Here is a 12,942-nt window from a genome sequence, read left to right as displayed (position 1 = left end):
TGGTGCAGTGAAGACGAAAAGCCCATGCAGACTGTGCACTGTTTTGTAGGGCTATATACTTTCTAATACAAGTAAATTGATAGAAGCCCAAAGGACAAATGAATGCTATCTTCTCCTGATCTTTGAGAGCCATCGGAACTTAATAGTATCCAGACCGTAGGTGTCAGGGCTCCCGGTAAGATCAGAGATGTGTGAACTGACACAGGGAAACGCAGGCTCAAGTATGGTGTAACAATATAATTTATTAAAGGTTATACACAAATATAAAACGCACAATATAACAAAACCAAACCTCCAACTGATAACGGAATGAACACAGACAAGAGCAGTCAGGGCTGGTGAGGTGGAGTGGTCAGGCAGGCCGGGTCAGGAACCATCGGGCAGACAAGACACAAAGGAGCAGGCAGAAGAGTGGTCAGGAATAGCCGAGTACAGGACAGGCGGAGTTTGTTCAGAGTCAGGATCAAAGCAGAAACGGGATCAGGCAGGAAGCAGACAGGATGCAGGTACGGGGGCTCATGGGAAACATACACCAAGGCACTGACTGCAGGCCTGGCCACTCCTTAAATACACCTCCTGCAATCAGCCTCAGGTGATGACTTGATTGCAGGAGTGAGCTTCTGGCTGCTGAGAGCACCCGCTGGCCAGCCCTGGTACTGCAGCCCACACGGCCGGTGAGTCCCACCACCAGTGGTGAGTCCATTCCTGACAGTAGGGCTAACATATTGGTGAGCCAATATTTTCCATGTAAAGCCTGCAGAGCTTCTTCAATTCTGGGCAATATATACTGATCAGGTATTGTCCTTTGATGCAGAGTTCTGTAATCTACACACAGGTGGAGGGATCCACATTTTTTCCTCACTACCACAATGGGGAAAGCATAGGCACTCTTACTATCCCCAGTGATGCTTTGGTCTTTCATCTGGTATAGCAGCTGTCTTAGCTCATCCACATCTTTTGGGGCTGTCCTCCTCAAGGGACTCTCTCTGAAGGGAGCAGCATCAGTTAGTTTAGAAGTGTGTTTAACACTCCAAGCACAGCCTACATCTATATTACAGGTAGAGAACACCTCTAGAAAATCTGATAATTTGCTGTGTCAGTTTCTGATTCCACAGCTCTGCCAACTTCAGGTCAGGTCACTCAAATTGAATTTAAGGGTAAAAGTTGCATTTCTGACATTGACTCTGCACACTTCATCATAAGGGTTAACACCCAGCACAGGGTAGCAGTTAGCCACAACTTGGCGATAACCATATTTGACAGGATGGGGAGAACAATTTTTCAAAGTCACAACTGTATGTTATTCCACTCTGGCTCTTCAGACCTTCCTCTCAGAAAAAAGCCATCCACCCTTCTTTGTTCATCAAATCTTGAGAAGTTTCTATGAGGACATAACTTCCCTCCTCGAGCACCTTGGGGGCAGTACTGGGGGCTACTCTAGGGCTCTCTTTCCCCCTGGTGGAATTTCCACAGGGCTCTCACCAATGTGATGCAACACTCCATTCTGATAGCTAACAGAGGGGACACCAAATAGCTCCTGACGTTCAGGCGAGATATCAACTTGTTTAGATGAAACAGTCCTTCCTCCTTCAAGAAAGCTCTGGAAGGTATCACGTATTGCTATATAATTAGTGCTCAGTATCACTGGAGCTGTTTGTGAATCACCTGAGTCAGAGCCATGGTCTTCAAAGGAAGATTTTCTAAATCTGGATCAGTCACAATTACTTGCAAGCTTCTGTCAACAGGATATTATTCAGTGTTGTCCAACCAACCTGGAACACAGCTTTTCACCAGCAAGAACTGTGACGTGGCACTGGAACTAAGAGTCATCATATGTACTCTGTGCTTAGTCCCCTGCAGGGTCACATCTGTCATGCAACTGGACCTCTAATTACCAGAGGTGGTCATCAGACGCTTACCCTGACTTAAGTCAATGCTGGTTATTGAACCCTGAGATAAAACTAGCTATAAGTAGGTTCACCTACTAACATATAGCAATGTCACAACTACACACACAAACTATTTGGTATAGTGCATATGAGACAATAAAAAGGGAACAGAAGTATTTCTGTCACCAGATATTAAATATATACATATACACACCCAGAGGCTATGGGCAACAATTGTAAACTATTAACATAGGAACACTTTCCTAATAACCCCTGTTTCTGCTCTGAAATAGCAACATTTCTTCCATGAAGACATGTGGTACCAGCATCTCTTTCTCTCTCGCCACTTCCTTTTTCTGGGGTTTCCAGCCAGTCTCCCAGAGACAGGAAGTGCTGAAACATAATTATACATAACTCTGTAATAGCAAGGATATTCACAAATACAAACAGTAGAGGGCAGACGATCCCTACACAAGCCAAAATATTGGAACAAGATGGGCTCATCCCTCACTAAGAACTTTTGGTGTTGAGAGACCTGCCTGTCGCTTGACTTACTGTAAACTGCAATCAACCACAGTCTTCAGTGAACCAGTAGATTCAGCATATGTGGGGTATAAGAATCTCAAAAAACCTTCACCATAACTACACCACATCTGTTCATATGCAGCAACTAAATTGAGTATAAGCAATCCCCTTCTACCACCATAAAGGGTAAGTCTAGACCCAATCAGGATGAGCGACATACTGTGGTCTTACCTTGCTCCCAAAGCAAATGAAGCTATGCAATTTCTTTCTTGCTCCTCCAACATGTTCAGAGCTGCCCCTGTAATGGAAAGAAATTAATTGCACCACTGTATATAATGTAATACATATATATCAGCAAGACCGCTGTGGGTACTGCCATTAACCTTGCATTGACAAAGCATGAGTTCACTTTAAAGCTGAACTCCATTAATTATCTTTTTTTCAAACTTACATTGGTTCAGGCTTGTAACATATAATTCTTCATATCCCACAACCAGAGGGCCAGAAATGCACCGTGGTAGCCTGTGCTAATTGTAGTCAGCAATGATCTCCTCCGAGTGTTGATTGAATGGCTTGCCTTGTGTATACTGAACACATGGGGTCGCTCTCTTGGTACCACTGCAAGTAAGAGATCACCTTGTATTTTTTTTTAATTAATACATGCATTCTCTGATTGGAAGAAATGGAGACCATGACATCATCCACCCCTACTCTCGGTCACATCCAATCAGAGAATGCCTTGCAATTGTTATAAAAAAAAGAAAAGATTTTCTCAGAACGGTATAGATTCCATGCAAGCCACCCTCTGTGTTCACTATACAGACAACTGGTCGCCCAAGTTGCATTTTTTGCTTCCCCAGCAGACCTCTGGATGTGAGCTATGAAGAATATGATGTCACTATGCTGAACTAATGTAAGTTTTTTTTTTTTTTTTTTTTAAAAAGAGAATTCTTGGAGTGCAGCATTAAAGTATGCGTCTTGTCAATGTGTCTTTTGGAAAAAGAAAACTTGTGTCTATATCCAGTTTGTTATTCTTTACATACTGCACATGAAGAGAGTAATATTTGTACAATACATATGTAAATGATTTTTTTTCTCCATTCAAATAAAGTATATGTATAATGTGCAGGCTGACATACAAAGCCATTACAAATCCAAGCAGTTTCAGCGCTGAACAGTTTCTAAATACTTTTAGTGAAGACAAGGCAAGTAAAGATTTGAAAGGGCTGTCTTTTAGTGGGTTAAGAGTTAGATTCAGGTGAAGAGCTCAGATTAAGGGTTAAAGGTTAAGGAAAGAATGAGGAAGATGTTAGGGTCAGGTTAAGGGTTCATTTAGGGTTTGGGTTATATTTTAGACCAGCCAACCAGGGCTCATCCAGAGGCAACTAGGGGTTCTTTGAGATGTGGTTGGTTGACTTCTCATTTGATGGTGCCTGCGTATTGTATTTTTGGGTTCAGCAACATATTACAGAACTAGCCACAAGACACCAGTGATCTTTTTAGCTCTCTGTAAGGGTGGCATTCTAACCACCACTGTAACAGGAGATTTTTCCCACTGAACACCACTGTAGAGGGTCATTTTTCCCACTGGTCACCAATATAGGGGTCATGTTTCCCCTGATCCCCAATAATTGCTTGCTGTAAGGGTTCCCCAAGACCTGAAAATTATTTTAAAGGTTCCTCCTTGTTAAAAAAAAGGTTGAGAAAGACTGTTTAGGCTTTAGGTGAAGGGAGGGTTAAGTGTTAGAAATAGCAAAAGACTTAATGAAAATTAGGGGCCAGGGGGTATAAGGGTTCAAGTTTTGTTACAATTATTTCTGGCACTGAAACCCTTGTGTTGGATTTTTGACCTGGTGCATCAGCATACAGTTACCAATCTGTAAATGGAATTACAGAATGGAGATATGAAACAGAAAAACAGAAAAAAGTAAAAGTTACATGAAAATGACTTCCATGTTTACTGTAGAACAGTCTGTTTTCTCAGTCTTTTTAACATAGAAGAACCCTTGAAATAAATTTCGGGCTTAGGGAACCCCTGAGAAGAACAAGTCGTCCATTGCTCAAGGAACCCTTAGAAACTCCTGGAGAAGCCCTAGGGTTCCATGGAACCCTGGTTGAGAAAGGCTGCTACAGAACAATAGCCAGTTGGCCAGACATCATGGCCTGCAAGATTAAATGCGGCATGTTTATTAAATTATTATTATTAATAATAAATATTATACATAATATCACTAAGAACTATATCATTAAGTGAAATCACTAAGAACTTACCCTTGATGTCATCCAGTGTCACACATCTGTTGTCTGGAATCCTTCCAAGTCGGGGGGATTTGGTAACTTTATCAAGTTCTGTGCATTCTGGCATTCTTCGTAATGATGTATTTGATGTTCTTAAATAGAAGGTGCAAATGAGGTTACTTGAGATCTCAAAGTGAAGCAAACAGAACCATATTGAGGTGAAAAAAAAGCTCCACCTACAACTGTTATCATTTTTGCTTGATTGTTGACACATTGAACTACATGCTGGCTTGGGTCCTACCTAGTGAACTGCACCAAGCAGAAGTGCCAGTTGTAGGGCTTGCTTTCAGTTGGAACTTGGTGGAACTCAGCTCCACCAGCTCTGGTTCAGGCCCTCTGCTCCCTGCTCACCACTATCACTTCTAAACACAGAGGTCCGACTTCTGGATTTACAAGTGACAGCTTGTCACCCAATGGCTTCCACATATCTGATCTCCTGAGCAGCTCTCACTGAGTGCGGAATGAGGACAAGGGAGGTGCCCAGGGCACAGTGTGGATGCAGACATCTCCACTGGATGATCCCCCTACAAGTGAGAGAGTGGAGCCACCTACAGTGTGCGGGAAGGTACTAGAACCAGCTGGGTGCTTCAGCTTAATATAGCAGCAAATCTAAGTTGTGTGGAAGATGGTGCATGCTGAGGTCAGAGCTGAAGAGGGTTGAAAGTGAGATGTGGATGGGGGATGCAAAAGTAAGTAGCTGTGGAAGAAGACTGAACTCTGCACTCTGTGTGTAACTCACTCCTGAACTCTGCACTCTGTATGCAGAATACCTCTGAATTCTGCACATTTCGCACCCCTAAACTCTGCACATAGCGCACCCCTGAACTCCACACTTTGTGTGTAACCCCCCTACCCCTGAACTATTCACTCTGTACGTAATGTACTCCTGGTATTTAATGCTCCTTTAAGACCCTCCCACTGTTACAGAGATGTGACCACACCCACTATTTAATGCAGTTTGGAGGGTGTGTGGGTATGGGAAGGGAAGGGGAGTTTTGGAGTGTTGTGGTTGAGTTCCTGCACCAATTGTCTGAGAAAGAAAGACCTGGCAAGTTATAATCAATTACCACCATCATTATAGAGCAGGTATCTCCAATCTTTGTAAACAAAGGACCAATTTACTGCCCTTCAGACTTAGGGGGCCAGGCTTTTGCCACCAACCAGCGGGAGTAAAAAAATGTCCCGGGGTCAGTGGGAGTAAATAATGCCCCATTATTAGTATAAGTGGAGAGAATTGTGCCTCATCAATGACGTCAGTGGGAGGAATAGTGCCCCAAAAGCCTGATAAAGACAGGCTGCATCTGGTCTGTGGGCCGCAGCAGGAGACACAGTTATAGAACCATGAAGATTCCCTGCAATATAAATAAGCTGCAAAAAAAAGGTCAATTTTGTAAAGATCTTGATGATTTGGGAAAGGAAGGCAAACATAAAAATACAAAATATATCAAATGTGGGTTATCCAACCCAGAGTGCTCCCCTAAAAACAGAAATGCTAATTTTGTTAGAAGCTGAACTTTATCAACTATTTTGTGGTATATATAAAAAAAACAACTGCAGAGCTACTATTAGTCCCATGACACGGCATGTACATTTGTTCTGTGTGAATGGGTGCTAAAAGCAAATGTTATTAGGCTGAGTGAATCAGGAAAATATGACATCTTGGTCACTAGACTGAGCTTATGATCAAAATAAATAAATAAATGGGAGAGAAAACAGTCCAAAATATTTGATTTGACCCCAAGTCACACAGAACCAATGTACATGCTCTGCAAATCTTTTTTATAAATATACCCCTTCACTTTGTGGAAAGTGTTAACAAGAAAGTATATCTTACCTGTAGCAGCAGATCTAGCCAATTCTGAAAGTGCATGAAAAAAACCTAACTTTTTTTGGCTTTGAATAGAATGGTGAGGGGTTTTTATTGCTCTCTTTGGGGAGATTCACTCAGTTTATTTATCCTGGTGACCGTAATCACCAAAATCAATATAATTGTCACTGGTACAGGAACAAAGTGTATATCCACCAATAGGGAGGCTTGTTTTGATGACAGCTGTCTTTAGGGGGATTTCATCTCACTTCCAATTGTGTTTAAAGGACAGGAAGTGAGGGGAAATCTCCCCAATGGGACATAGATGGTAGATTGTTAACCATTCCTTACTATATACGAAATTAAAGTTTTGGTCTTGGGTATACTGAAACTTTTTTCAAGGAAAAAAAAATCTATAGAAGGCAGTACTGTATGTGACCCGTTCTACAGTATGTCGGAGACTCTAGTAAATAGCAGAACTGCATAAACAAAAAGATATACTGACACAGCTCTGTCCATCAGAAGTGAGGAGCGGACTGTGTATATTAGTCATATCAAGTACCACTCTGCCAACTTAACATTATACATGTTCCTGCAACTTGCCAAGAACAAATTAGTTACACATTGGTATGATCAGGCTTATGTGAAAACAGCGGTGTGCCAAGTACATTTGCAGACACCAAAGAGAAACAACCTTACAGTTGATGGAATGTTAAAACCGAACTCCAGTCTTACTTTCAGTCTTGCAAAGTTGTGCAGGATCCTATCCTGTTCTGAAATTCTTACTCTAATTTCACTGCACACTGTGAGCTTCTTGCAGTGTTCAGTAGAAGCTGGATCAAGTCTGATTTCCTGGATAGAGGACATTCAGCATCATCTAGCACTTTGCTCCCCAGCCTTACTGTCCCTGTCCCACACCTTCATATAATAGTTTTTTTTAAACTGGGGACCAGTACATAACCAACACCTCAGCTACTGCACTCTGAATAAAAGTACCCCTCCGCATAAAAGACAAAACTGGCACAATATGGAAATGAGGTGTATGAAATATACAGGATTTATTTAAAGAACTCCAGATTAGTGTAAACAAAGGTGTTGCAGGAGGTACAGTGCGTTTTTACCGCTTCCCAAACGCCTCTGGCAATTCTGCACATTGCAGCACATGGTGCTGTTCTAACAGGAGCGGTAGCATCGCGGCGCGTCACGGCAAAACGGACACCTCTGGACAAGTCAGGAGGCGTTGAAGCCTCCTATTCTTGTCTATGGTGCCAGCGTTTGCGGCGCGGTTGAGACGCGGTTGTGGGGCGTTTGCGGAGCGGTAACACCATTCAAACTTCATTCTAGGCGTTTATGGGGCGTTTTAAACGCTCTGCAAACACCTAGCAACCGCCGCTAAACCACGCATGCGGCGTTTGCAGAGCATTTGGCGAGCGTTAAAAAACGCTCCGCAAACGCCGGACCAACGCTTGCCAAACGCTATAGGGGCGTTTGGCAAATGTTGCTAAAACAGTCAAGTGTGAACGAGCCCTTAGAATGGCCCAATCAAAGTCCAGACCTAAATCCAATTGAGAATCTGTGGCAAGACTTGAAAATTGCTGTTCAGAGATGCTCTCCATCCAATCTGACAGAGCTTGAGCTATTTTGCAAAGAAGAATGGGCTGAAATGTCCCTCTCTAGATGTGCAAAGCTGGTAGAGACATCCCCAAAAAGACTTGCAGTTGTAATTGCAGCAAAAGGTGGTTCTACAAAATATTGACTCCGGGGGTCTGAATACAAATGCATGCCACACTTTTCACATTTGAAAACCATTTATTATTTTCCTTCCACTTCACAATTATGTGCCACTTTGTGTTGGTCTATCACATAAAATCCCAATAAAATACATTTCTGTTTTTGGTTGTAACATGACAAATTGTGGAAAATTCAAAGGGGTATGAATACTTTTTCAATGAACTGTACATTATTTGCCAAATGCTATTGCAACTTTTGTTAAATTTCTGTGTAGTTAAAGAGCTCTGGGACCCCCCTGTGCTTCTGGGCCCCATAGCTGTCTCATGGGCTATTGCAAACCAATACACTCTATATGGCATTATTTTATTTTTTTAATTTTTGTTTGGGGGGGGGGTGATTTACTAAAACTGGAGCACAAAGAATCTGGTGCACCTGTGCACAGTAAGCAATCAGCTTCCAGCTTTCATTGTCAAAGTTTAGAGGATAAGTTCACCTTTTTTTTCTTCTAAATTACAGCTCCCCTGTGTACCAATATAGCATTAATGTACTTATTTTACACAAATTCAAAAGTTTTCCATTTTTCTACCCACCTTTATGTCAGTGTCCAGATGGCTGTCCAAAAAGCTTTTCCATTACTTCTGCCTTATTTCCTGCAGAGACTTTAGGTCATAACACAGGAAGGTGACCAGCTGACCTCATTAGCACACACCCTGCATCATCTACCTTCCTGTGAGGGTAGTGCAGGAAGGTCTAGATGGTGGTAATAGGGGTTTCTATAATCAGAAGGACTGATAGAATAATTTGTCGCCAGGATCGCCTCAACCGAATGGTTTGCTGTCTCCCTGGTGCCAGGGTTCGGCATGTGGTGGACTGGGTTGATAAATTACTGGGAGGAGCTGGGCATGACCCAGCTGTCTTGGTCCATGTTGGAACCAATGACAGAATACATGGAAGGTGGAGGATCCTTAAGAATCAATTTAAAGAACTAGGCTGCAAGTTGAAGGGAAGGACCTCCAAGGTGATATTCTCTGAAATATTACCTGTGCCATGTGTAACATTCTAGAGCACTGGGCTGACTTTTCATTGGGGTGCAACCTATATGCTAGAGATGGTTTGCACCTAAATGGAAGGGGGTCCGCTGTGCTAGGGGAGAGGTTTATGGGACGGCTGGAAGAGTATTTAAACTAGGATTGAGGTGGGATGGAAAATTAGATTATAATGGGGCAGACACATCAGACAGGAGTCAGTTCTTATTGGTGGGTGGAATGGAGAAAGAAGGGGAGAGGGCTATGGCAGTTGATAAGAAGGTTCCCATGTTACAAACAACCAATGAAATTGGTACCATTTGTACAAAAATAAAAAAAATGCAAAACAAGTGTGCAAAAGGTGTCAATGAATGAAAGTGTTTGTTCACCAATGTTAGAAGTCAGCCATGAAAATAGGTGACTTAAAAGCATTGGTGCATGAAGAGAACTATGATTTAATTGATATTGTTGAATCTTGGCTTCAATCTTCACATGACTGGGCCATTAACATTCCTGGCTATGTTCTCTTTCGGAGAGACAGGGTAAAAATTAAAGGTGGTGGTGTCTGTCTCTATGTGAGAAGTGATCTCAGAGCAAGTGTGAACGAGGACCTAGTTGATGGAGAGTGTGATGAGGCTGAAGCATTATGGGTGGAACTGCACATGGGGGTTCGTACTACAAAGATAATCATTGGAGTTTGTAATAGAGAGGTAGAGACTCAGCTCCCTGCACAGATCAAAAGGGCTGCAGGGGCTGAGACAGTGATAATAATGGGGGATTTTAACTACCTGGACATTGACTGGAGTAATGGCACTGCAGGAACAGTTAAAGGGCAAAGATTTATAAACCTACTACAGGACAATTTTATGGTACAGTTCATAGAGGCCCCAAGTAGGAATGATGCTATGCTTGACCTGTTAATCTCAAACCATACAGAGCTTATTACTAATGTCCATACGTAATGTACATACGGGAGAAATAAAATGCTCAACTTTAAGAGAGCTAATTTTCCAAGGCTGAGAGCTGATCTCCAAGACTTAGACTGGGAGGGAATATTGGCATCAATGAACACAACACAGAAATGGGAGTTTTTCAGAAAGACTGTATGTGAACACACTGCAAAATATATTCCCATGGGCAACAAGTTTAAAAGGCTAACAATCAAACCTATGTGGTTTATGGCCAAAGCTAAAAAAAATAAATAATAAAAGAGCATAGATTAAATATAAAAATGAAGGAACACTATCATCATTTAAATATTACAAAAAATGTAACAAAATATGTACAAAGGAGATCAAGGCCGCAAAAATTGAAAATGAACAACAGATTGCAAAAGATAGCTGGACAAACCCCAAAATATTCTTCAAATATATTAATAGTATAAAAGTCAGGTCTGAGCATGTAGGCCCTTTACAAAGTAATCTAGAAGGGGTGACTGGGGACAAAGAGAAGGCAAATGTATTAAATACCTTCTTCAGCTCTGTGTATACAAAGGAGCATGGGGGAGCTCTTGTCCAAAATGGACATGGTATTGACACAGCTCCAGATGATCCACATCTCACAACTGATATGATCCAGAAATATTTAGACAGAATAAAGATGAATAAAGCACCTGGACCGGACGGCATACACCCACGGGTCCTTAAAGAATTGAGCTCTGTTATTTCAAAGCCACTGTTTCTAATTTTTAGGGACTCTTTCATGACTGGCATAGTACCACTGGATTGGCGTAAGGCCAATGTGGTGCCAATATTTAAAAAGAGGTCAAAATCTTTAAATAAGTAATTATAAGCCTGGTAGTTTAACATCTATAGTTGGGAAGATACTGGAGAATTTAATAAAAGACCACATAGATGAGTTGGAAAAAAATATTTTAAGAAACAGACAGCATGGATTCATAAAAGACAGAAGTAGTCAAACAAATCTGATTTCTTTTGCATGAGGAGGTGAGCAGTGGACGTGGTATACTTGGACAGAGGGGTGTCGGTGGACGTGGTATAGTTGGACAGTGGGGTGGCGGTGGACATGGTATACTTGGACAGAGGGGTGGCGGTGGACGTGGTATACTTGGACAGAGGGGTGGCGGTGGACGTGGTATACTTGGACAGAGGGGTGGCGGTGGACGCGGTATACTTGGACAGAGGGGTGGCAGTGGACGTGGTATACTTGGACAGAGGGGTGGACGTGGTATACTTGGACAGAGGGGTGGTGGTGGATGTGGTATACTTGGATTTTGCAGATTGACACAGTTCCCCACACACGGTTAATGTGTAAGGTAAAGTCTACAGGCTTGGAAAAATCAGCATGCAAATGGCATGATAGAAAACTGGCTAAAAAATCGTATTCAGAGAGTAGTGGTTAATGATTCATACTCTGAATGGTCTAGGGGTGTCAGTGGTGTACCCCAAGGTTCAGTGTTGGGACCCTTACTTTTTAATATGGTTATAAATGATATACAGTGAGGAACAGAAGTATTTGAACACCCTGCGATTTTGCAAGTTCTCTCACTTAGAAATCATGGAGGGGTCTGAAATTGTAGGTGCATTCCCATTCTGAGAGACAGAATTTAAAAAAAAATTCAGGAAATCACATTGTATGATTTTTAAAGAATTTATTTGTCTTGCACTGCTGAACATAAGTATTTGAACACCTGAGAATATCAGTGTTAATATTTGGTACAGAAGCCTTTGTTTGCAATTACAGAGGTCAAACGTTTCCTGTAGTTCTTGACCAGGTTTGCACACACTGCAACAGGGATTTTGGCCCACTCCTCCACACAGATCTCCTCTAGATCTGTCAGGTTTCGGGGCTGTCAGCAACCATCGCGGCACGTGGCTCTGCGCAGGCACAGTGTGCCAATTCGCACTAGCGTGCAGGCACAAGGTCCTGGGCGGCCGCGACGATGGCGGCACTCGCGCATGCACACTCGGGATCACGGGCGCGCGCCTGGCACCAATGACAGTGCAGGGCGCGCTATTTAAATCTGCTCTGCACTGACACTGGTTGCCGTGTGGTCTAATCTCCCTGTTCCTACTTCTGTGTACCTGTTATTGATTGCTGCCGACCCTGCTTGATCCTGACCTTGCTGACTTCTCCTGCTCTGATCCCTGGCCTGTTTTGACTTCTCTTTTGGATACCCTCATTGGATCTGACCTCCTGTTACTGAGCCGGCGAGTGAGCCGACTACTCTGTGCCTCTTGTCTTGTACCGCGCTGTCCTCACCATTACCGACCCGGCCTGTCTGACCATGCTTCTACTCTGCCATCCATCCGTCCTGCACGGACCTATCCGCCTCTTCATGTCAGGCTCTTCTCCAGTATATACCTGTGGCGGGCCCCTGTACCATGGGTGGGTGTACTCAGGGGCCGCAACCTGGTCTCTGTCTGCTCCAAGTTCATCCCCACCATCAGGGGCCCTGGTGAACAAGCAGACTGGGACTTAGACTCCGCGCTCTGGGGAACCCTATCCCGTGGGTCGCTAGAGGTACCGCCAGGTGGTGCATTACAGGGGCTGTCGCTGAGCAACATGGAGTTTCAGCTCCCTCCAAAGATGTTCTATTGGATTTAGGTCTGGAAACTGGCTAGGCCACTACAGAACCTTGATATGCTTCTTACAGAGCCACTCCTTGGTTATCCTGGCTGTGTGCTTCGGGTCGTTGTCATGTTGG

At 43.0% G+C, this 12,942-nt stretch overlaps 1 protein-coding gene across 4 annotated transcripts in view; it reads right to left on the bottom strand.

Moving 5' to 3' along the window:
- PPP1R36 (protein phosphatase 1 regulatory subunit 36) overlaps positions 1-12,942 on the bottom strand; it is a 48,431-nt gene that overhangs the window by 24,881 nt on the left and 10,608 nt on the right. For all 4 annotated transcript variants that reach the window (XM_089687511.1, XM_089687510.1, XM_089687509.1 and 1 more), the window contains exons 3-4: positions 4,686-4,804; positions 2,646-2,712 (exon numbers count right to left, since the gene is read on the bottom strand). In XM_089687511.1, coding sequence (XP_089543637.1) covers positions 2,646-2,712; positions 4,686-4,804 — 186 coding nt within the window. The remainder of the gene's footprint in view (positions 1-2,645; positions 2,713-4,685; positions 4,805-12,942) is intronic.

Source organism: Staurois parvus, unplaced genomic scaffold (assembly GCF_062004578.1).
Source record: "Staurois parvus isolate SC_StPar_1 unplaced genomic scaffold, SC_StPar_1.0 ptg000426l, whole genome shotgun sequence".
Lineage (NCBI taxonomy): Eukaryota > Metazoa > Chordata > Amphibia > Anura > Ranidae > Staurois > Staurois parvus.
The sequence above is the reverse complement of the archived record's forward strand: the minus strand, read 5'-3'. Positions and strand labels throughout refer to the sequence as shown.